General features: G+C 33.5%; 2 protein-coding genes and 1 long non-coding RNA gene across 3 annotated transcripts; 2 read left to right on the top strand and 1 right to left on the bottom strand.

The window, feature by feature from the left end:
• Positions 1-43: 43 nt before the first annotated feature.
• Positions 44-4,091, top strand: LOC105342001 (peroxisomal 2,4-dienoyl-CoA reductase [(3E)-enoyl-CoA-producing]). Its single transcript, XM_011448776.4, has 8 exons — positions 44-203; positions 335-403; positions 745-862; positions 1,526-1,595; positions 1,878-2,002; positions 2,158-2,251; positions 2,694-2,798; positions 3,404-4,091. Exons 2-8 carry the CDS (start codon positions 399-401, stop codon positions 3,622-3,624), a joined length of 738 nt encoding a protein of 245 aa, XP_011447078.2. The 5' UTR covers positions 44-203; positions 335-398; the 3' UTR covers positions 3,625-4,091.
• Positions 4,092-4,808: 717 nt separating this feature from the next.
• LOC105342002 ((E3-independent) E2 ubiquitin-conjugating enzyme) lies at positions 4,809-16,547 on the bottom strand. Its single transcript, XM_066067596.1, has 20 exons — positions 16,313-16,547; positions 15,163-15,357; positions 14,384-14,539; positions 13,654-13,821; positions 13,011-13,126; positions 12,372-12,891; positions 12,085-12,187; positions 11,262-11,370; positions 10,855-10,963; positions 10,503-10,628; positions 9,852-9,973; positions 8,648-9,678; positions 8,337-8,480; positions 8,116-8,216; positions 7,956-8,018; positions 7,585-7,788; positions 7,134-7,191; positions 6,810-6,931; positions 6,602-6,681; positions 4,809-6,270 (listed from the first exon to the last, which is right to left on the bottom strand). The coding sequence occupies exons 1-20, from the start codon at positions 16,517-16,519 to the stop codon at positions 5,925-5,927; spliced, it is 4,080 nt and encodes a 1,359-aa protein (XP_065923668.1). The 5' UTR covers positions 16,520-16,547; the 3' UTR covers positions 4,809-5,924.
• Positions 16,548-22,903: 6,356 nt separating this feature from the next.
• Positions 22,904-23,847, top strand: LOC109620418 (uncharacterized). Its single transcript, XR_002201108.3, has 2 exons — positions 22,904-23,226; positions 23,647-23,847. It is a non-coding gene; the product is annotated as an uncharacterized lncRNA (long non-coding RNA).
• Positions 23,848-25,390: the final 1,543 nt, after the last annotated feature.

The raw sequence follows: 25,390 nt of genomic DNA, 5'->3' as shown, positions 1-25,390 counted from the left end.
ATAATATTGATATAAAGAAAAGAATTCTCTTTAACATTTAACATCGGGTTCGGACTACATCTCTAGTTTCGATTTGTGGGCGTCTGCATTCTTCATTCTTCATCGTTCTCACCGCAGTGACAGGGATAAATCAAGCTTAACCAAGATGTCTGACGAAGCCGTTTTGACTGATTACAATATGTTTTTCAGAAGGATATTTTCAAGTAATGTGGTTCTTTTTTCTCCATTTACCATCCATATTTTAGTCTCCTAAAATTGTCCGTTCTTACAGTGCAGGGAGTAAATTATAAAATTTTACATTTCAATCATCAAAAAACACATTTTTGTATTATAGAGGAAAAGTTGCATTTGTCACTGGAGGTGGAACTGGGATAGGATTCACGATAGCAGAAATATTAATGAGGTATGTTAGTAAGTCACGATATATATAGGTCATTGTAAACAGGTATAGGCATTGAAGGGTTTAACATCTAGAACGTTATATATACTTACCTCTTGCTATCCACATTCAGTTCATTATTTTACTATATGCTTTATATATATAGGATACTGTAAATTTTTTCGGCAATAGTTTAACATAAAGAAAGTTAAATATAGTTAACTGTGGCTTTATGCACCATTTGATTCATTTATTATTTAATTTATTCGATATGAGATTCTATTCGACGTTTTAATTATAGATTACACTTCCCAAAAAAGAATTTCCAGTTATTATCTGTTTATTTATGCCTGCTTTGCATTTAGGCATGGTTGTGACACAATCATTGCTAGCCGCAGACTTGATGTTTTAAAGAATGCAGCTGAAAAGCTCTCAAAGGCCACTGGACAGAGATGTCTACCGATACAGATGGATGTCAGAAAGGTGCTTCTATACACCAGCCATATTTGTATTAAGTATTTTAAAGTTTTTTTTCTAAATGACACTGTTTTATTCAGTTGTATATATATTCTTACTATTTAACTCTTTATAGACAATCTTTAATAGATATTGACTTAAAATTATTTTCAGGCAACTTTGATTTTACGTTAGACCCTAGCTGGAACAAATACTGAATACATGGTTATTTTTATCCCATGTTATTTTTGCCCATCTACATTTGAAAATGATTTCGCCTTGTCTAGAATTTGCCCAGACACAAGCAGATATAGATACTCTTTCTAATTAGTGGTTTTTGAAAAAAAAATTGCTTTGAAATTGGCAAGTCTTAAATTCCGCTGACAAGGAGAACAAAAGGGGTGAAAATAAATCGCGGGCAAATATTTCCCCATATACAGTATATTGCCTTCTGATTTGCGTCAGTAATATTTCATCTCTCTGGGGCTAACATGATTAATGTTTTTCTCAACCCCAGTCAACATTCATATAGGAATGAGTTGATTCAGGTGGATACTTACACAAACTATAGATAAATTGACAAATATCTGATTAAAATATCTTTGCATTGGTAGAATCTCTCTTTCCTTTTTTTCTGTCTCCATGTTTTATAAAACTGTTACTCGTAACCATTAACTAATTCATTTTCAGCCAGAGGCCATTACTAAAGCTGTAGAAGAAGCTCTTGGGCATTTCAGGCAAATTGACATTCTCATTAATAGTGAGTAGATTGCTACTAACAGTTTAAGTTCTCACATACACCGTATATGCAATTTAAATTGCACCAATGTATTGCCACTTGTGGTTGCACTAAAATATGTATTCGCCAAATTTTCTCATTTTACAGTATACAGTTTATGATGCCATGTAAAATTGAAAAAAAACATTGGTAATCACTATAAGCAAGCTTGTAATTTTTTCATAATTCAAAGTAACAAAAAAATTGCTCATTCTTAATCACTTTATGTCGTATACTGATGAGCATTTTTATATTGTTATACAGATGCTGCAGGAAACTTTCTGTGTCCCGCAGAGAATCTTTCTTTTAATGCCTTCAAGACAGTGATGGAGATTGATGCTCATGGAACATTTAATGTCTCGAAGGCAGTATTTGACAAGTACATGAAGGTAATCTATTAATGTACTGAGACCAAAAAGCAATGTGAACCCTATTAGTGCAATTTAGCACAAGACATGAATGAATATTGTAAAGGTACAATGTTTGATTTTTTTATGCATGCGAAAGTCTCTTTATATTTGAATCTGTGGTGCTTGAATTTCAGAATAGTGGAGGAGTCATCATCAATATTACAGCTACACTGAGTGTACGTGGAGCAGCTTTACAAACACATGCTGGAACAGCAAAAGCTGCCATAAGTAACATTCTGTACATATATTAAATAACATACACATTTTTAAACAGACTTAAGCATTTTGTAAGATGTGGAATGGATAGAAATGTGAAACATTCCAAATTAGGTATCTGAAACATTCCAAATAAGGGAACTGAATTATTCTTATGCTTATTGTCACTATTTCCCCGTAACTCACATTCTAGATCTACCAAATCCCTGACTGAGGATAATTTTATCCTATTATGTACATGTACTGTATATACCAGAACAAAGAAATTGGCAATAATGGAATGATTTTCAGGGTTTGATGTTTAATATACATGTACATGAAGCAGAGGCTCTATCGATACAGTAAAATTTATATTATGGACTGAATGTATTGAGATTTACATTTTTCTAGATTTTACTAATGAGATACATGTACATTTATTAATTGGTCTCAATTAACTTCATTGTTCATTTAGAGGCCATGACCAAACACTTGGCTGTGGAGTGGGGCACCAATGGAGTCAGAATGATGTGTGTGGCTCCTGGACCTATAGCAGATACAGAGGGGATGAGGAGACTCGGTGAGTTGTCAGCATTTAGAACTCTTTCTTAAAGTACCAGGGGTTACTATCTGTTATTGAATGATCATACCATATAACACATCATAAAATAGAAAAAAAAATATCTTAGATAAGCAGATATTCTATGTGTGGATCCAGAAAATTTTTACAAGGGGGGGGGGGGGGGGGGGGTCTGACGGTTATTTGAGTTGGTGGGGTGGGGGGGGGGGGGGGGGTCTGAGGCGTATTTTTGGTAATTTTATACCCCCTTTCTCTAGATCTGCGTATGTATTAAACAAAAAAATAATTCTGTTAAGTTGAGTACATATGAAATTAAATTCTATAGTTACTAGAAATGCTGTCTATATTACTACATGTATAACTACATGTATTTATTACTTTTTGTTGGAGGTAACATAATTACATATCATGATATGATGACATAAAATTATTTCATGTTTAAATTTATGCTATGCATGCTTTCGTGGTATCTTCATACTGCAGTATTGAATGCTTTTTGTCAGAAAACAGGATACAGATGTTAAGGTATAATCAATACATGTTATGCTGTGTACTTTTGTATGTTACATGTATTATATTATAGCAATATTGAATAAATTTTGTAGGAGGGAACAGGATTACAGATGATTTTGTAAAATCAATCCCAGTCCAGCGTCTGGGACGACGGGAGGACATTGGCAATGCGGTGCTGTACATAGCCAGCTCCGCAGGGGAACTCCTCACTGGAACCACAGTTATCGCAGACGGCGGGGCCTGGCTCACCTCTGAAAACAACTTCTGGAGAATCAAGAACAGTCCCTTGTATAAGCAGATATCTAAGATGTAATCCATCATTTGATCATCTGCGTTGTGAAGGTTTATTTCAAGCACTGTAATAGATATCTTGCAATGAAATAATTTTTGACCAGATATTACAGTTTTGTAAGTAAACAGTTACTGTACATGTACACAAAGCTTTGAATTAAATTATTTTGTGATTCCATTTTACCAATTTTACACCTTGTAAATAAGAAATGAATATACTGTACATTTTTGCAAATGTAGAATATTATCATAGCTTTTGGTTGGTTTTACATTGCAGTCAAGTATCATAAATTGTTTTGATTTGCAGATTTTATATTATATCCATGGATATTACTAATTTGTATATGTATCATAATCATGGTTTTTTCATGTGATTTTAACATAAAATATTGTGAATATTGATTGGTGCTACATGTATATTAATATGTTTTGTATAAAAGTCAATATGCATTGACTATTTTGAAAACATAATTAAATGAATGACAAAAGGCTATTATTAGTGTTTTCAATTAATTATGATTTAGACATCAAGAGTCCATGAACAATTAATACAGTACTGTAATTGTGCTATATTTGTAGTGTGCAAAATATTTAGTGAAAATTGAATGGGATATCAATATGCGAGTGCAGATGAAATATAACACATTTCTGAATGTACAGCACATGTACCTATTTATATACATACATGTATATGCATGACAATAAGGGTTGTACTACCTGCTTTCCACCAAAAATGCTAAATAATACACAGCCCAATATATACCATACATTTAGATTATTGATTTGGTGCAAGAGCAACATTTTTGGGGGACCTGAAGAAAAAAAATGTTTCCAAAATCTAGTATCTTCGCTAGCCAGGGTTTACGATCCACTCTACTCCTCCAACGGAGTGGATCGCAACCCTTGGCTAGCGAGGATGAAATCCAGGGGCTAGATTTCTGAGGTCATATTTTATTATTTACATGTATAACCTGAATGTCAGTTCATCATACCTTTCACATACAACTGGAGTATAGTTTTGTGCAACTTAAGAAATGGGGACTGGTTATTCCACTTACTTAAACATATCCTTGGTATATTGTATTCAAATAATGATGTTGACAAGATATATTAATATGTACATGAACTCATGTCAACTCTATGTGCATGGATGGAAAACTATCGTAATTGAATCAAATTTTGTATTTAAAAACAAAATCTTTACTCAAGTGTGTAGATAGTTTAATGAGAAAAGCTGTATGCAATATCAAATTTATTGACATTTGAATTAGCAAACAATCCACAGACCAACAGGTGATTATATATTTTTTTGTCTTTGTAACAAAGAAATACTTGACAAGCAATTTGTTTCACTTTTAAACATACAGTCAATGTTTGAAAGACTAAATAAGTTGTTGAAAAAAAACCAAATAAATGCTAAATAACTTTAATGCCATAGGGAGACAAAAATACAAAACGTAAATTTAAGAAAAAAGCAGTAAATGAAATACAAAAACAGGTCTGGTGCATCCTGAAATTACTTGTATATTTGTAGATAATGATTTATTGATTAGAAACATAAACTCAGACTTTAATGTGTAAATGTATTCTGATTTTCCATGTAAACTTTTACTTATAAATTCTATGCAATAACAGTGACTTTTCCAAATTACAAGGATGTTGTGTGTATGTACTTTAAAGTATTACATTTACATAAGTAAATTTAAATCTGTTATATAATAAAAAGATATTAAATATCACCTTTTTCTGTCAGATATGTAAATAAATATAAACGTTCATATACCAGAGAACAGTGTATAAAACAGCTGAGGTAAAAGATTTGCATAATGTGAAGAAAAAAAATCAATTGAAATATATACAACTCATGACTTTTACAATACATAATTTTCTGCAAGCATCATGTAGCATTTGGCACCAAACAGAAGAGAATGTGTAGGGGTGTAATAGTTGAACTATCACATATACATGCATTTTTAATACATTTTTTTCCAGTTCATTGTAAATGGGTAAACAATAAAAGCTGACATACTTGAAAAAGATAACACCAATAGCACATGTAAACATCACCCACAAAACATGTAATAGCTAGCACTTGATTTAAATTAAACTTCTAACCATAATGAGGTATTTTAACAAAATTGGGGTGAAATACTGATAAAATGTCCAATTAAAGTCAAAATTTTAAATGCTATCACCTAAATTGTTTATGAACCTGCACAGCACAGTACATTTAGAAACATTTTATATATATCACAAGCAAGGATCAAATAGCAAATAAACAATACTTTAAAACTTGGACTAGAAATTCTAAATTCCATTCACTTAATTAACTGTTGAGTTGTTCACATTTTCATCTGGAGTAAAAATGTTTCTTTCAACTGTCTGCTTGAATGTTTCCAAATATTTTTTCATGGGGAGGCAAAATCCCTTGGAGGGTGGAAACAGAGGAAATTCTGGAGGTTTGAAGTGAATTGTGTTTGAGATGCTATTCTTTGGCAGTCTGTCTTGCTGAAGTCCCTGAACCTTGTCCCCATCTGATGATATGTCCATTGCTTGGTCTTTGGACAGGCCGGCTGTCCCTGAAGAATCACAGTTTAGCCCCACTCCACTGTCCTGTTTGCTGTGTCCACTGCCTGCCTCCATCCAAAACTGGAATCGTTGGATCATTCTGAAATGTTGATGCTTACAGCTCAGTGAAAGACATCAGTATTCAATAAATTATCAGAGATACTCAAAATCAATGTTTTTTCCCTATTTTTTAACAGTTGATAATTATGATCATGAAGTATTTAATCTTTCTCCATCAAGGTTAATTTTGGCCCCTCTGCAGAAACCAGTGAATTTGTCTGTTGTCTTAATATATACATGTAAAACACGTGTATCGGGAGTGTGTATGTTGAAAATTAGAAAAAATTGAATAACATGGGAAAAGCAGTCCCCTTTAATGCATTTAGAACTGACATGTAAATAAATTTGTAATGACTAAGACCAAGACTAACCTTGCTGCATTCTGTTTAAGATGTGAAGTCATCTCCTCCTTGAAACTATTGGGAGGGTTCTCAATCATTCTTGTCATACTCTGAAACACAATCAATTCTTCTGAAACATGTACATGTATATTACAAGTACAAACATTAAATTTCTACATCCTTTTCAAAATGCATAGACTGGTGGATAAATGTTTTGATTTTAAACATTTTACCTCACCTGCACAAGTTTGATGATCGCCATTTCATTGTACATCTTACTATTTTCTACACCTATCACAGAGCCCCTCTGTTTCTCAAACCCAGCCTCGTTGTAATAAGGCTCTGACACCAGGATCAAGCCTAAAGATTAAAACAATGCTAACTTCAAAACATCCCCCAAGGATGACACATACTACCTACATTTTTCCTGCCATTTTATGTACATGTATATGCTATTAAGCCTATTATAGGATCAACACAAATACACTGCATCTGTATATTAAATACAGTTGAGAATTTAAAAAATACATACATGTACAAGTTGTGAATAATGACTGAATACCTTGAATGGAAACAAGAACTTGCAACATGTTGGAATTGGAAGTCCACATTTCACTTCCCTAAAAACAGGAAAAAAAACTCATATTACACAGTAGTTTATACCATAAATGGCTTCCATATTTAAATATTACTGTAAACCAACTTTTATCTGTGACTATTTTATTTCGCAAACAACCTGAGATGAACTTGGTCACGGCGACTAATTTTTTCGTGATCAACTGTGTTGTTATTACATCTATAGGGCAAAGACCGGTTTCACGGCGAGTAATATTCACAATGAAAAGGCTCTCGCAAAAAATTCTTGCACATGAATAAAAGTTGATTTACAGTATATACAATCATGCATATACTATGATGTTTCTAGGTTGACAAACATATACCAGTATACATTTAATTCTTTTTGAAGATTACGTTTAGTTCTGAGAGAAAATCTGTGCTATTATCAATTGTACCTTGCCGTCCCAGGTGCCCAGAAGACTGACACAGACTTTACCGTCCTCGTACAGGTTGGGGTTTAACCTGTCTGTGCAGTAGGAGATGTAGTGGAACACAGGGGGTGAGGTTGGGTAGTCAGGAGGCAGGAAGACATCAAAGAAAAATAGTCCATCTTCATACGGGGTTCCTTGTGGCCCAAGGATCATCACCGAAAACAAATCCTACAAAAAACAAGTTATATTTACATTATAAGATATTACAGTTCAACAATGAGAATTAAGAAAAATTCTGTTTTTGCACACTTCAACTGGCTTACAGTAGTCGTTCTCTTTCTGTCAAATTTCCACTAAAATTTTGTATTCCTTAATACTATGTATGATCTACAAACCATTCTGTCCTCAAATCCTTTTACTAAAATCCCACTAGGCAGGTTATTTTGAAGCAGTTTATACTGAAAAAGATACAGAAAATTCCTTTTGAATTCACAAATGATTCAGAAACATTGGCACTATATATAATTTAGAATAGGATTCAAATCTACAATGTACCTCTTTTCTAACAGCCTTTAGGAAAGACTTTGGGTCATGTGGGGAATACACCTTACTGGCAAAATTGTGTGTAGAAGGTGCTGCCTCACACATAACAAAACCTACAAGATATACACACATCAGTACCAGGTATATACAATTCACATAACGAAAAATACCTGGGTAAATACTCTGTTTCATAAAGACTTTCATTAAATAGATACCGGTATATGTACACGCACCTTGAGTGGCACAAGAGGCCTGTTTATATGTTTCAACATCCTGCTTGAGATCAGACATTTCAGGAATGTCTTCAATTGACTCCACACCATTGGTCCCACTTGATCCCCCACCATTACACTCAGAGTTAAATGACCCCATAAGTTCTACAATATTATTCACACTTATAAACTATTGCTGCAGTGACTGCCGGTGAGCACTACTTTAAGTTAGCAATAAATCTCAACATACCTTACTGATGTGAATAAAAGCGATTCTGTAAATCACAGTTTCCTCAATAAATACATGTCATTATTCTATTATGGACTCTTACCTTCCACAAGTCTAGCCCCTGGAGAGGCCCCCGCTCTCTCTTCCTGACCATGGCTGTCTGTCTGTGTGTCCTGTTCACACTTATCACTCCCATCATTCATAAATGCCTTGGTTTGCTCCCAGCGTCTATCAATCTCAGATCGAATCTTCACCATTTGGGCAAGCATCAGGTGACAGAATCTCCTACACAACTCCTCCTTTTTTCTCTGCATTGAGGCCAAAGTAGATCTTTCCAAAGATGCCCCACTTCCTTTGGACTCCCCTAAACCTGAATCACAATCACTGACCTCTAGACCAGATTCCTGACTCACATTCAGCTCTTTAGCTTCACTGGGTACACTAACATTCTCCTCATGGGCCTGCCAGATATCTGGTTCACCATTGCTCTTTCCAGGGGTGTCAGATTTCACATCAGTGTCATTCGGTTTGTGTATATTAACTGCGGCAGTTGCCCCCAATTCCAGGTTTTCTGAATATCCGTTTTGTAAATTTGTGCTTCCCTGCACATTTGATTCCTGATTTTGTAACTGTGCCACTGAAAATGTCTTCATCACAGAGTTAACAATCGCACTGGCCAGCTGAGTAAGTTCTGTCTTTGGACTGTTAGGTTTCTCAATCTCAGGGAACACATAACCTGTGGTATCTTCTGATTCATGCAGAGGACTTGATTGAGGATTCTCTTTATAAGGAGATTCATTGCTTCCTCCGCCTTTCCGTCTCTCATAGATTTTAATAAGGCGATCATTGAGTTCATTTCTTTTCTCATCATACATCAAGTCACGTATTTCTTCAAGTAATTTTGTAAGCTCTTCTTCTTCAAAGAAATGTGATTTGAGAATCTTTTCCAAGTCCTGGCAGCGCTTATACACAGATATTATGTCTCTCAAATACCTATATGTAATGGATATTTTTCCAGTGTATGTGAAAAATATTCTCTGCAAGTTCTCTAGCGCAGTCTGAGCTCTGGACAGTAATGCATCCAACTCCTCCTTTTTTTCTTTGGTTATGAACATTAAATTGATTCCATCTTCACTACAAAATGCAAGGAAAAATTCAACATATATCATCATCAACTTTATGCTAATAATGAATAAAGGATATATTGAGAAAACAATGTTTGTTTTTCTTTCTTTATACAATTGCAGCATAGAAAAAAATAAGGGGAAGCTAGCTACAGCTTGAGTTAATTATGGACAAGAACTTACTAATTATCACAATTGGACTCAATGATTTCTTCGTCAGTCTCCCAGCTCATGCTAGAGTTATCATCCTCTTCCTCTGTCTCTTCCTCCTCTGTGGACCAACTGGAGCTATCAAACTCACTCATCTACAAATACATGTACACAATAACATTGTTGCATTTGCAAAGTTAAAAGAACTGATCAATATTTTAAAATACATAAAGATGTGTTCATAAAGTTGGCCTTTGCAGTATAGAACCTAGTCAAGTCAGACAAAGACCATTTCATTACTAGTTATATGGTTTGCTCCCATTCTACATGCAAAATACTGACCACATATAAAATATATTATTTCCACTACAATCCATTAATTTTATGAATATATTTTGCTCACTGCCTTCAATTATTTTGAAAGGGATATAGTGAATACCAGTAATTTTAATTTTACAGTACCAAATTAAAACTTTTATAAATAAAATTAAATTGTTTTGAACAGGGCATAAGAAATGACTACATATTACTCTTTAGACTAAGAATTACATGTACACCATTATCCTCAGAGGGTGATATATCTTTAAAGTTACTATTCATGGAATTTGCATGTAACTTATGTACTTTCTTGAGAGTCATTTTTAACATTTACCGGTAATTTATATGTTTACTGCTAGGCTTTACCTCATCCCCGACAATATAGAGTTCTTGAGGATAACATCGAGTGATCTCCCCTGATGGCCACCGGACGTTGATTGCCCCATTAGGATCCAAACTTTGGATCTGTCCCACAGCCTCTTTACCCTCTTCCTATTATTATGAAAATAGAAAATTACTGTTTCAATGTATTGTATTCAATCTGACTAAAGCCAGCCTCTACTTATTCACTTTGTCATAGTGAATTAATAGAAGCTGGCTTTAGTCAGAATGTCAATGTAATATGACTTAGAAGGAAAGTAATTCATTATCAGTTAATGTCCTTCTGGACACCGATTCTTTCTCTCGTCTTTACCTGTGTGTATATAAAAGTCCCTACCTGTGTGTCTATAACTCTGATCACAGTCTGGGCTGGACGGAACTTGAAATCTGGGTGGTCCTTCAGATCATAGGCACTCACCTCCACCGCCTCCACATTCTCCTCAGGTCTAAGTAAATCAACAGCTTATATGAACAATCATGTATGTGTTTGATTTGAGACCATCAACTGTACAGGCTAATGGAGTTCTCTTCCTAACAAACTAACACTACAATGCCCTAGTAATGTCCAATGTGTTTTTCATCTAAAGTGTTGGGACTGGCATTGAAAGACTATCCATTTTTATCAAGATATTTATTAGTTTCAAAAATGGTTAACCTAACTTACTTGTAGTAGTTGTTATATTCGTTAAATCTAATAATCAAGTGAAAAGTGTCAAATACATGTATATCTGTGTAAAGTTTCACCTCTCTCTTTTGGATACATCCACTGTTTTCATCCACTTGACCAAACAAGTTCTCTCTTTATGATTACAGCTTACTACCACACCATAGTCACAGTTTTTACTGGCTATTTCTGAAAGCAAATATCAGTACATGATCATATCAAAGGTATTTCTATATTCCTATTCATTTACTTAAACAATAAAATTTGTCTTTATTGATTCATACAGGTAAAGCAGTTTCATGAATTGCAGAAAAAAAATACACGTACATAACCAACAGCAACGGATGTAATTTTTTTCTGTGACGATCACAACCATCATTTCCTCATGAAATACCAGAAAAAGCATTTCAAATATTTCAAATTTTTTGAAGGCAAAAGAGTGTGGGAATGTGTGTAGATCAATGTATCATAGATAGAAGAGCCCTCACACATTGACCTGTTGCACTTCATCTCTTATGGCTATTTCTGGCAGTCACGTCATTAAGTTTGCCCTGTTTTAAGCAGATCTATTCAACAAGATATGCCCTTTATATTTAATTTACCAGTACTGTATCTCTTTATGAAAATGGATTTTTTTAAAGAAATAAAGGAGAATTACTCAATGGATGCAAATAAAGTAACTGTTCTGAAATTAGAAAATTTGGGAACGTTTTGTTGCCCGCCTATATAAACTGATTTTTAGGTAAACATCTGAAATGTGATCTCAGTTTTTGAAGTGCTTGAATCTTATTCTTTTAAACGGTTGCTCATGAGATACAAAGGTTAACATGAGAAAAATATCCTTATGTATATTTATGACTAACAAGTATAACGAACAAAATAGAATTAAGCTTTTAAACTTACCTTTGGCATCTACAACATAATCCCCTGGAAAGAATTCTAATTCATCAAGGTAGTGTATTGGAAAGAGTTCTGGAGAAGGAATGTCAGATTCCACAGTGCCATCCTATGTAATGGCAAAAACAAAGCTTTTCATTTCTCCTAATACAATTTATTCCAAATTAAAAATGTTAATTTTCAAATTAAAGATATTAATTTTACAAACAATAAATCCAATAAATGAAGAGATTAAACAATGGACTATTTGCAGAGAGACTTGCAATATAGTAAACTGAGAAATCAATGCTTACCTGCCACATTACAGTGGCTGTAGAGAAGGTGTAACAGATCCCCACAGGCACCTTCTCTCCCACTACACACTGTGGGTACTCAGGCTCAAACTTCACTGACTGCTTGGGTCGCTTTCCTCCCTTTTTTCCTCCAGTTCCAAACTTGAGTCCCTTTTTACCCTTGTGCCTGGAAACCGTTTTTTTAGAGCATTTTTCCTCCTCAGACTCATTCTCTGATGTGTCAATGTCCTCATACTCCTCATCCTCATCAGCCCCTGCCTCAGCCTCATTACCAATGTCCCCATTGACCACTGCTGTAGCCTCTTCGGTATCAACTGATTTGGGATCTTCACTTTGTGTTGATTCTTCTGGCTTATGCTCTGTTACCGTGTCATGATCCGCGAGTTCACTTAACAGAACATCAGGAATGAAGCTAAATTTAGATGGAACTTCCACAAGTTCATCACTGGGTTTTATAATGTATTGAGCAAAATCACCAATCTGTAGACTGCAATGTGAAAACCAGTCCAAAATTTGCAACCTGAAAAGAAAAATGGCTATTACTTTTAATCTGTTCATCATACATAACATTAAATGTTTAATCTGTTCATCAAACAGGAAAATATGCAAGTACAAATACAAGAAAGCACCCAGGTCTACCTTTGGAGATCTGGTCCCTCTACTCTGGACGGGGGTGGGGTCATTCTTAAGAGTGGGTTGTCTGACTTAGTGAATCCCCGGCACATCCAGTACACCTCCACTGATTTCAGCATGGTCTAGAAAAAACAATAAGAGAACAATTTAACAAAACATTCTACCGCCTTCTAACATTCTACTGCCTTCTTGTGGCATGCTTGGGGGTAAAGTTGAACAAGCTGCACCTTGTTTTTTTTCTCTTTTTGATTTGTCAAAAGAAAGAAAAACATACCCCATGCTCTAATATTGATTGAAAATGCTTCACTGTATAATGAACGGCAATGTATGCAGTAATAAAATCACAGGGGGAAATTAATTTCGTGATTGTGCACCAAATGTCCTTATTAACTACAGTAAAACTTGGTTATAACAAATTCCTAAAGATTGCTGTATCAGTAAATTCTGTATAACCAAGTTCTTCATAACTGTTTAAAATTTACAATGATTTGTAACTAATATTTCATAGTCCATTTAACATGTTTAAAAATAATAAAAAACATTCATTTTAGCTTTCAACTTTACAAATTAGTTAAATGTTAGGATTTATCGATATATAACTGTCTATATATTATCAATACTCTTTGATGAAAAACAACCTTTTTTTTACCTCTTCAATCCGAACTGTCACTGTTTGACTGGGAGACTTTTTAACCATTTTTGGTCCATGTTTATAGGTACTAGTTATCCACACAACATCATTAAGGTCTCCTATATTTCCTTTCATAACCAATCCTTTGTACAGTACCACTGAATCATCTGTGCATAAGGACTTATACTGTAAGCAAAAAGCATTGTGATCAAAACAACCTGATCAATAATTATTTTCTTTTCTCAAATATACTATACCATAATCAATTTCATTTTTGCCCACCCCCCCCCCCCCCCCCTTCCAAAATTAATACAGCTAGGGTTTAGTTTTTTAGGAACTGCTGCATCAGGTCAAATATGCCTCATTGATCAATTTCATTGGTAATTGGAAAGGGAAATAACTCCCTGGAGTTATTCCCCATTTGCAAATTGTGCACGCCAATATCTAATACCTGCCTACTTATTATGTACTGTGGAATCATTAGAATTTGTGGTGGCTCAATTTTTGTGGTAGTCGTAGTAGCCCTCCCCCACAAATTTACATTTTTGACGAAAACAATTTTGAAAGAGTTAGTTTTTTACTGAAACTGAAAAGTGAGGCATCAACGATGTAACATGCCCACGAATCATAAAAAAAAACAAAATCCATGAAAATTGGCTCCCACGAATTTAAATGATTCCACAGCACTGTAATTGTTGGAACTAGAGATTACATTTTTCGGCCCTCCTCATTCAGTTTTTGAACTTACATGCTCTTTGACTGGTTCAAAGTCTTCCAGCAGGTCTGTGTCTGGTACTCTACACGAAGCTCCGTCTGAGAACTTGATGACCAGCTCCTCGTTCACCCTCTCTATCTTCCCGACCCAAGAGTCCATCACCACATCACAGAATGAGTTACTGAGGGGCTGAACAAAGACATTGAGATTGATTGCACTATTTCACTTTAACACAGTCTATCCTATCAATTCTATTTGTCGTTTATTATGACTTACTTTCATTGTTTTGATATTCAATTCTATCATTATGATTACAATATCCAAAATTGCTGAGCAACAATTTGTTGGCAGTATATATCTAGAATTTTTTTACTTCATTTTTGAGCTACCATAAATGATATTAATGAAATTCTTCAAAAAATCTACTAGTAACACATGATCTCATTTTATATTCAACATTCATTTAGCCATTATTTCTTAATCAGTACAATACCAAATCAATTTCTGTGGTCACATACTGAACTTTTTAATAACTTAAACATGTATTATATTCCATGAATTTTGCTAGAGGTTTATGTCTATAAAATAATCTTAAATGGATCTACTTAAACAAATATTTGTCACTGTGGAATGCAATGATTTTAATATTGCTTAGCCTAAGTCATTCAATACATATTGGTACATGTATTTGTCGTTGATTGATTATTGGTCATTGATTTCATTGCATTACTCATAAACAATTTGTACTTTTGATGTGCAAACTACATGTAAAATAATCTGAAAATACAAAACTTAAAAAAAAATTACAATACCTTTCTTGCTAATTCTTCTACTTTCATGCTGCTTAAATCTTTGGCATTAACATTATACAGGAATTTATTAGTCCCCCTTATGTGGATGTGGCATTTTCCAATCAGATCCTGAACAAATCCCCTTTGACTATTGCTATCCTCACCAAATCTTCTGATCACATCCCCAGGCATCAGTGATCTGTCTGCCAGTATCAGCTGTAATAAACAAAAAAGTGAAGTTTTTATATCTAATATACAATTAGGTTGGTATTATTTGAAGCATATATCTCTAAAAGAGTTTATGCAGCATATTTTACACATTTTTTTACGAAAATTCAAAATAGTTATTCATTAGAATTTTTAAAAATTCCAAAATTCCATTTACAAGACCCACAGAATCTTGTGAGAATAAGGAACTCCACAAAAAATAAAGTCTATGAGGATTTTGCATTGCAAATGCATAAAACTATCCATCGTCACAAGCCACGGGTTTGTGTCCATTCTATTTTAACGTTTGTAAAAAAAAGAATGGACACAAAACCTTTGACTTGTGACGAAGGATAGTCGTAAAAAATTGAACTGAAAATTAGGAAATGTGAAATTGAAGTTATCGGTATCCTCACCTTTCTCAATGGAATAGGATTTAGGATTTTGGGAAGTTGCCTTCGTTTTCTTCCTTTTTTTTTTTTGCTTGTCAAGTTTTTTGGATGAGTCTGACCACCCCCTTCCAAAAATGATGCTATGTGCTTGATTGTATTTCTGTGCCACACATCTTTTTTTTTTATATCTTAAAAAATCTTTAATAGTTACATAAACAGTAACCTAGAATAGATTATAGCTCAACTCTTATTCATTCTCATTCATGCTGTTATTGCAAAATCAAATGTGACGAGATGAGCTAAATAGATCCCCCTAATCTATTAGCAAAGTAGCATTATATAAGACTTTAAGAGAGTTTTCAGTGTTTCGAACATTAACAAACTGTAGGGCAATAGAATGAATAGGTAGGTAAATAGAATTTGATAGTGTTTGATATCATCAAACAGCTAATCAATCAAAACGTGTTACATGGTCATTGCCTTCATCTACAAAGCCAAAGGTACCAAAGGTTCATAGTTTCCTCGCCAATTAATGTACGCAATGAATTTCAGAGTGTATCCACATTCCATACCTGGTTTTCTGACACGACAGATTCTTTGCCTGATGGATGCCATGATACACGGACTTTTCCCTTTTCTAGACGATCCTCGTCGTCCTCTTCCTCATCACTGCTCTGGTATGTGGAATTTTTAACCACGAATCCATACATAAAAGAGCCATCTGCCGTTTTCCTACAAACTTCATCTTCTTCGAAGAAGCTCCAGCTACCATCAGCCATTTTCTGGTGACTAAACTAGAAACCGGAAACGGACGAAACGGGCACCTGCTTCGCAAATTAGTTCCGAATTAATCAATATATTTTTGCAAGCATCCAATGAAGTTCGACCTCGAAATGAAGATTTTTTTCGCATCCTCATATAATGAAAAATTTAAGAAACATATATCTTATTTATATATATACAGATCTATATGTCTGAAATTTTGTTCTTGTTTCTTGCGACAGGCACTTGTTCACCCCACAGTATATTAAAATAATACCAGATACACAATTTATTATCTACGTCACTAATTAATTTATGGTTTAATAATGTATTTATATTGGGAAATTTAAAAACGGGGCTATATATGGGATAGTACGAAAGCCCATTGAGCTCATTTTCGTAGGTAACAAAAATATTTTTTTCGAAACGCGAAACTTTCGCGATATAACGCGTTACTTTCGCGAATAAACGCTAAAGTTTCGCGAATAAACGCGTAACTTTCGCGAATAAACGCGAAAGTTTCGCGAATAAACGGGAAAGTTTCGCGATATAACGAGTTACTTTCGCGAATAAACGCGTAACTTTCGCAAATAAACGCGAAACTTTCGCGAATAATTGCAAAACTTAAATATAAATATTGTTATTTCATACAAGAACCCATATGAAGAACAATTACTGAAAACAAAGAAATTAATTTAAAATAAAAGAAAATAATATTTTATAAAGATGTTAATGAATCAGATTTAACCTTATACAAATTGATATAAATTTAAACGTAGGAAATCTTTAAAATCTTAGTACTGATTTTCAAAGGACATAATGCATCGTGCTTCTCACATCCAATGGGTGCTGCATTATTGAAAATGAGGCAGCAACATATTTTAATCATAACAATTTTAATTCGAATAAAAAGTTTTATTAAGTATCGTTTTAGAATTTAAAGGATATCATTGTTCAAAACGTTATAATATATGTTATATCGCCGCGACATACATTAACGTCTAGTTTAATATCAGAAAGATAAGTCAAGCTGTGAATTGAAATTTTTAAGCTATTGTTCAAATCTAGATGACGTAATTTCGTCCTTTAAATTTATCACATATGTCATATGAAAATCAATATTAAGATTTTAAAAAAGTTTCCGACAGTTGAATTTATATTAATTTTATAAGAACAAGATAATCAATGAATGTCTGTTCGAAGACAGGGTCGGCGAACAAATGAAAATAAACAAATGATGCTCAAACTTATTATCTACTTGGGATACATTAGATATAAAAATGCTATAAAGTTTTATCAGATTTATTATTTATTGTATCTATTTGTGATAAAGATAATTTGTCATCATAAATCAACGTAACACGGATATTATAATAATAATGAAAAAAGTGTTTTATGACTTAAAACTTAAAATGTGTTTGTTTTCAATCGTTTATCTTCATAAGGGCTCTAGTATGAAATGACAATATTTATATAATGGTTTCGCGTTAATTCGCGAGAGTTTCGCGTTATATAGCGAAAGTTACGCGTTTATTCGCGAAAGTTTCGCGTTTATTCGCGAAAGTAACGCGTTAAATCGCGAAAGTTTCGCGTTTATTCGCGAAAGTAACGCGTTAAATCGCGAAAGTTTCGCGTTTATTCGCGAAAGTAACGCGTTATATCGCGAAAGTTTCGCGTTTATTCGCGAAAAAAATATTTTTTTTACCTATGGAAATGAGCTCAATGGGCTTTCGTAGGATAGAACGTCTACAATCTAATGTACTTTAATATAATTGAACTATTTCTACACTTTATGAATGAACCGGTTTCATTTCATTTTAATTTTTTTTTTTGTAACTGCAAATGGGCAGGAGGACCTCATTTTTTAAAACAGTTGATGCTTGACACGGATCAGGATATTAAGTTTAATTAATTTACTTACGTAGAAAGTCTCAATAATTATGTTAATGAAACGTATACAAAAATAATAACATCCCTAAGTTGTCAATTAAATTCAATTCAATTCAGTTTATTCGCTCAAACCATGAAATGGTATATGAGGTCAATCATTATACTAGTATACAGTTCCAAAGTCAGAGGTACATTTTATAAATGAATAGATAAGTAGTAAATAAATAGTAAATAAGCATAAATATACAATATATACAATGAAGATAGGAAAAAGTATAATAATGAAGGACAGACTATCATATCATACTGTGTATTTTGATAATAAAATAACATAATTTTTTTCAGGTTTGTAATATTAGAACGAGACATAAGTTCACAAAACTTAATAGTATTTGGCGCTGACCAGTATTTATCATCAAGATATTTACAGTTCACAGTTTACACACTCCTTGGTTTAAAGGAGTATTGTAACATCTCCCAGTCTGGGAGATGGTGACCTGAGGTTCTAAATTTCATAAAAACCTTTCTGAGCTTATGTGGCAATATATTAATGTAATTTTCATAACTAAAATTTTTCTTAAAAATCTTGGAAATTCGCCCTTTTGACTAGTCATTAATTTCACTAAACCATTTTGGGATATATTGGTCATGTAACCTTTGTTTTACAGTTGTAAAATATAAATGATTGTGGAATACCAATTTATATAGTAATTATACAGTTCTTTCTGTAGTTGATAATTAGCCATAATGTATGGTAAAGGTTTTTCATTAATTGATTTGTTTATAAGAAAAATAATTTTACCCCAAATAGATTACGTTTTACATAGAGTACAAATAATTTTAGAGCTCAAGAATTCTGATTTTTTAAGGCAAGCTATCACTATTTGATAAAACTCGAATTCAGAAGGAATTTATAAATTAAGTGAATACGCCGAATTGATATTTCAAATAATCAAGTAAAATTGATCTAAACACTATTATCATCATCAATTCAAATATTGTTGACTGAAATATTGTTTCATGTAGGTTTAACTTGTATTTGGGTTCAAGTCCGCCTGAGCATATGTGGTTATTTGTTTGTTTACTTGTTTTTTTTTTTACAGACATTTGTATTATACTTTTTTAATAATGCATTTATTAACCAAAATTATTTTGTATTCATCTGAGGAGTTTAAATTCGAATTAACAAAGGTTGAACATTTTATCACTGTATACGTATTTACCTACACGAAAACAGAGAACTTTATAATGTCTAGTTAAAACAAAATATCCTACAGGTGTTCGTGATATCCCACGTTTAATTCCGTCATAAAATTATCCTGATCATAGGCGTCGGAACCGGGGGGGGGGGGGGGCTTAGCCCCCCCCCCCCCCCAATTTTTTTTTGCCAAATTAGACCTAACCATTAGGCACATAGATCATAGAGGGTTCAGCCCCCCGCCCCCACACTTTTTCTCGCAGGAAATATAATTATTCCTATATAAAAAGATTGAAATATGGAGAAGTTGGAGTCATAGACATACTAGCCCCCCCCCCCCCCCCGGATTAGGAATTTTCATGGTTTTGGGAATTAGTTGGTTTTTTTTCAATATTTCTGAGAATTAGTCTAGCCCCCCCCTTTCATTTTGCTTCCGACGCCAGTGCTGATATGCGGATAACGTTATGTAAGTAATTAAATTGTCTATAACTGTGAAATGAGTAATAACAACTGTGCGATATATCAGACTTATTGCGTTCACATCGCATCCGGTGTCATATAAACTAGTAATTATATAACATGATAGATATATTTATATAAATATTTAATGCCCCCACCAACCCCCCCCCCCCCAAAAAAAAAACAACAACAACAAAAAACAAACAAAAAAAATTATCTAATATACTTGGCGCGAAGTTCCTCGATGAGGGGATGGTGACTGTATGAAGAAGTTAATATCCTCATAGAAGAACCCACCCACCCACCTCCTGCATATATTTTGGATTTGTATATTAAAACATAAATTAAGGAAGTTCATTTCAAACTTAACCTATGACACGTTCGCAGAAGAAAATAAATCATTAATATAACTAACTAGTGTATTTTCATGTTCGTTGGTCTGTCTAAGAATATTTTTGTGCATTTTCTTTTTACACAGCTTTATTTGATATATCTTAAATCATGAAATATCCGATGTAATATGAACAAATCGTCTCTGTTGATATTCGAGCTATCTTTTATTATCGTCGGATACCCATGGGTGATCGCTTCATTTAAGAAATGAAGATAATAATTTTTCTATTGATCGACGTATCAAAGAAAAAATTGACCGGAAAACTTCATCAATGCGCGTAGCGCATTGATGAAAAAGTTTTCCGGTCAATTTTTTCTTTGATACGTCGATCAATAGAAAAATTATTATCTTTATTTCTTATCATTTAATAAAACATTTTCAAATAAAAAAATGTGAAGTGTCATTGATCAAAAATGAAAATAATGTAAATGAAGCGGCGCGTATGAATACAAAACAACAACAGCAACAATATTCAAAATGGATGCGCCTTCAGTTGATGCAGAGCTTATTGAGCTGAATTTAATGGATTAAACACAAATAGTGAGTTAAAATCTGAACCGGCTGAATTGAAAACGAAAGGAAAATACATGCGATAGCTTGTGATATTATTCACTGTGCAGAAAAACTCGTAATAAAACTAGTTTTCATGTGAGATCGCTGGAATATGCAACTGGACATAACCATCCAAGGAAAGGCGATCGTGGACGAAAATAGCTGATATGTCGACAAAGAATAGTATGTATAAGCGACTTTTGTAAACGTTGTGGTAACTAGATAGCCAGTGATGTAAATGGTATATCTGCCGCTTGGAATGCGCCGAAGGAGTTGATGCATTACTCATAGCTTTTCTTTACGACGCTTATATTCTGATGACAGATCATTCACGTGTGTATATTTAAAAATCATCGTTACCAAATTTGAACAGCAGTGTTACCGTGAAAGTTTATAGGCCTATATGTTCGTTATAATATTCCTGGAAAAGGAACAGCCAGCCTCGCTGTAAATGTTGATTGATCTCAAGCAGACGAAATCGTGAGAAGACGCTTAATTTTCTATTTCGTGAATCAAACAATGTGTTTTGTTTATTTTTGAAGGTTAAACTTTCAAGTTTTTATATTCACAAGGTTGCATTTTGTTTGCTGACAATAAAACAGACACAACTTTACATTTTGTTGACAGTGTTTATCTTGGAAATTCCCGTTCTATAAATAGTGTTAGATCAGAACAGTTGAGAAAAGTAGATCCGGCCAAAAATTTTATTGATGCAGGTATCAAAGAAATTTTTCGACCAATCAGAAGCGCCGATATCTCATCAAACGAATAAATATTAAATGATTTACTTATCACGTAAAAGACGCGATTACCCGTGGGTAACCGACGATGACTATATATATATGATGCGAGTCAAATTTGGCCCCCATTATTTGCAATTTTTAAAAGTGTTTAGTTACCACTGGCATTATATAACGTCAAATGCTAATAAAAATCCGTCAAAAATTGACATTTTTCTTACTTTTTTATTTTGAATGGGAAATATAGACATACGCTTTGGACAAGAACAAACTTTTGCCACTTATAAGCCTTGGATAGATACATCTTTGATGTAGATGATGATACATCATGATGATACATTAGCTGAAGGACTGTAGCTCCCGGTCTGAAGAAATTCCGATAGAGGTCCCATGTCGTCCATCCGAATTTTTTCAGACCGGGAGCTACAGTCCTGCAGCTAGGTGATACATCGGACCATATAGATACATCTTTTTTTTTTTTTTTTTTAAATATTTAGTTTGTTCAAGCAATCGCTCAATGCTTTCTGAAAGAAAAACTGCTTGAAAACAAGTCGTTTTATGCTAAGAATATAAGAATGACAAGTACTTTATAGGTTCACTTTTTAAAGTCATATTTCAAAATTGGGTACATTTAGACCAAAATAAAAATTATGAAAAAACTTCACATTTATAGATCTGTGCAAAGAAATGTCCATTTAAAAGGGCCATATTATAATAATATAGGCCCATATACACATGTATCATACTCTAATGATCCTAGCTGGTATTTAATTATAGTCCTTTATTTATTTATCCATTGATTGTTCATTTTCAGGATTTTTATTAAATCATTTACTTGATATGCATTTATCTTTTCGCGTAGGGTCACTTTTAATGGAAATGTATTTTTGCTCGTTTCGTGCCTATATTGTGTTCATTTTCATAGATTTATGTTCTTCAAAACGGACCATGATAATACATGTACATGTATAAGTGACTATAACTATAATAAGAAAGACTCAATGGGAATACACGGTCAAATTACCAATATCTTGAAATTTTATATACGCTCAAATTATTATTTTTTGTTTATTTTATCTTATAATTTTTTTAGGGGGGGGGGGGGGGCGGCGGTTGACAGTTGCAACACGGAAATTTTGCATTATTTGGTTTTCTCTTTTATGTTTTTGTTGACAATCATGGCGACCAGGCTAGCTGCAGTTCTGTCATCTCGACTTAAAACTCTCAGCATCTCTCAAAATAACAACTCCCGTGTGTTAAATCTCATACAAAAACGAACAATGGTATGTCAGGAAACGGGAGCATTATTACCTAAGCCCGAAAAGACCCCTCTAGGTCTTACAAAGGTAGCAATTGTCGTTACTCCATTTCTAACCCTTGGTACAATACTTGGAAGAGAAGGGGCGTCGTTTCTGGAGGAAAGCGAAATCTTTGTTCCTGATGATGACGACGATTAATTCAACTACTGCAAGAAATGTTGACTTTGTGAAGGTAATGTTAATTTAATTCTATCTTAAAAATATATTTCGCAGCAAGGTTAGTGTATGCAGTAAAATGGGAAGAGGTAAATACAATGTAGTTGTACATACATCAGTACAAACATATTTGTTCTATCCTAATCCCATCTGAAATTTGTCTTGGCTTCATCATTGAACATCAAATAATCTCGCACTATAATATTAAAACAATGGATTCATTGAAATGATGAAAACAGTTAAGCATTCTTTACATTCAAATCATCTTGATGATGAGGCTTTATGCAATCATTATTTCAGGCGATATGAACCATATAAGGGCATAGCAAACGGTTTCTATCTTTCGTCAAGAAAATTAAGCTAGTGCAATGTTCCAAAAGTATTTTTTTTTTTTTGTAGAAGGCTTTTTAACGTATAATTCTTTTTCATTTGGCAGGTACATGAAAGGAATTTCTTTGGACCTTACAGTGACTTATAACAGAAGTAGATATTTCGTTTTTCGATTCTACATGGATTCAACTTTCCTATTATGCTTTCACGTATTGACTGTTTGTAAAGGATATCCAATAAACTTACCTATACTGTACACTATTAGTAAAAGTATTTATTAATTAAAATTCTTATAATTGAATATCAATATCTTTTCTTGTTTTCATTTCTTTTTTGCAGGTTTCCAACACTGAAAAAAAGTGTAGGAAACAACTAATACATGTATATTTGTATCATATATATTTAATTAAACAGTAACTGTAGTTATCATACAGTATACTAACTAAAGATGAATGTCATTCGCATGTACATGTACTATCTTAAATCAACAGACTATGAAAAAATGGCATACATCTAGTTGTGTACTCTAAACAATGGTCTTAAAGGTGGAAAATATGATTATCAATCTACCGTTTTATTACTAGGTAAAATGTTAAGGTGAGGTTGCACATTGCGATTTTCAAACTGATTTTTTACCCAATTTACTAGCAACAAAATTTAACCATGTACTGTGTGTGCACCTCAATTGATTCCAGTCAACTTGCCCGACTGAGCAAGATAATTAAAAATCAAGAAGACTCAAGAGAGTTGCTCCTGTATGGTTTATGAATTTCCCAATTCAGTCCGAGGTCTCAGTGCTTTGTGTGACTATGCTGATACTCATTTGCACTTGATCAACAGTCTTGAAGTTCAGGGAACTTCCAAATTTTTGTTATAGTGACTAATAACATGTTCATTAAATGAATTATTTATCCTATATGAATAGAACCATTTTAACAATACCTTGGAGTTTCAGTAGCTATCTATTTCTTGCGTCAAAACAAGTTAAAAATGACGCGGTTTTAAGCGAAATATGCACCAATTACGTAGTCTTAGCTCAAAAGCAAGACAAATCTTGTTGATTTCAAAGAGCCATGGCCGAGTGGCTAGCAGTGAAATAGACAGGCCTACGTCACATTGCTGTTTGACCCAACTACCCAAAGTCCAAGCTCTTGTTAACATGGTTCTATTAATTGGTTAGCAATTTGTGCTTCCTGTTTGTTGAACAATTCTATAGTAACAGCTGGAACTATTTAATCGATAATACTCGACAAATAATGTTTATATAATATTGAAGAACATACTTCCAGAAATTGTTCTTGTACTCAAGACTAGCTCTTAGAATAAGAAATCCAAAAGAGGCAGGTGTGCACCACAATCCTCAAATTAATTTTGTACTTCCTTTCTAAAGTTTTTACATTATAAGTTTACGTACACCCTATTTGCACAACATGCACTGCCTCATCCCAATTTCAAGCATTGCACTAGTACTGTAAATGAATTGAATTTCTATCTTATTAGATAGTATTTTTATGTATATACCGGTATGAGCTTAAGCCCAATATTCCCAAGATAAAATGTATGCCAAAAATTGCACCTTGCACTGATGTGAGGATCACAACTGAATAATCTTCAACTTATTTTATATTCACTACCTGTGTAAAGTCAAAAGTAATACACACATCATCAATTGTAACAATGTATTAATTCGAGAAGAATTCAGATTTTTTAGGATGATTGACTGTAAACATAATTATATATTCCTACATCTGTCCCATTACTGGTCTGGTAGTCATAATTTGAACAATTAAAAATTTACCCTTTGGATAAATTAATCCAATAGATCCCCTTCACAAGAGATGTGACCCTTT

This window comes from Magallana gigas, chromosome 7 (assembly GCF_963853765.1).
Source record: "Magallana gigas chromosome 7, xbMagGiga1.1, whole genome shotgun sequence".
Taxonomy (NCBI): Eukaryota; Metazoa; Mollusca; class Bivalvia; order Ostreida; family Ostreidae; genus Magallana; species Magallana gigas.
This window is presented reverse-complemented; position numbering and strand designations above follow the sequence as displayed.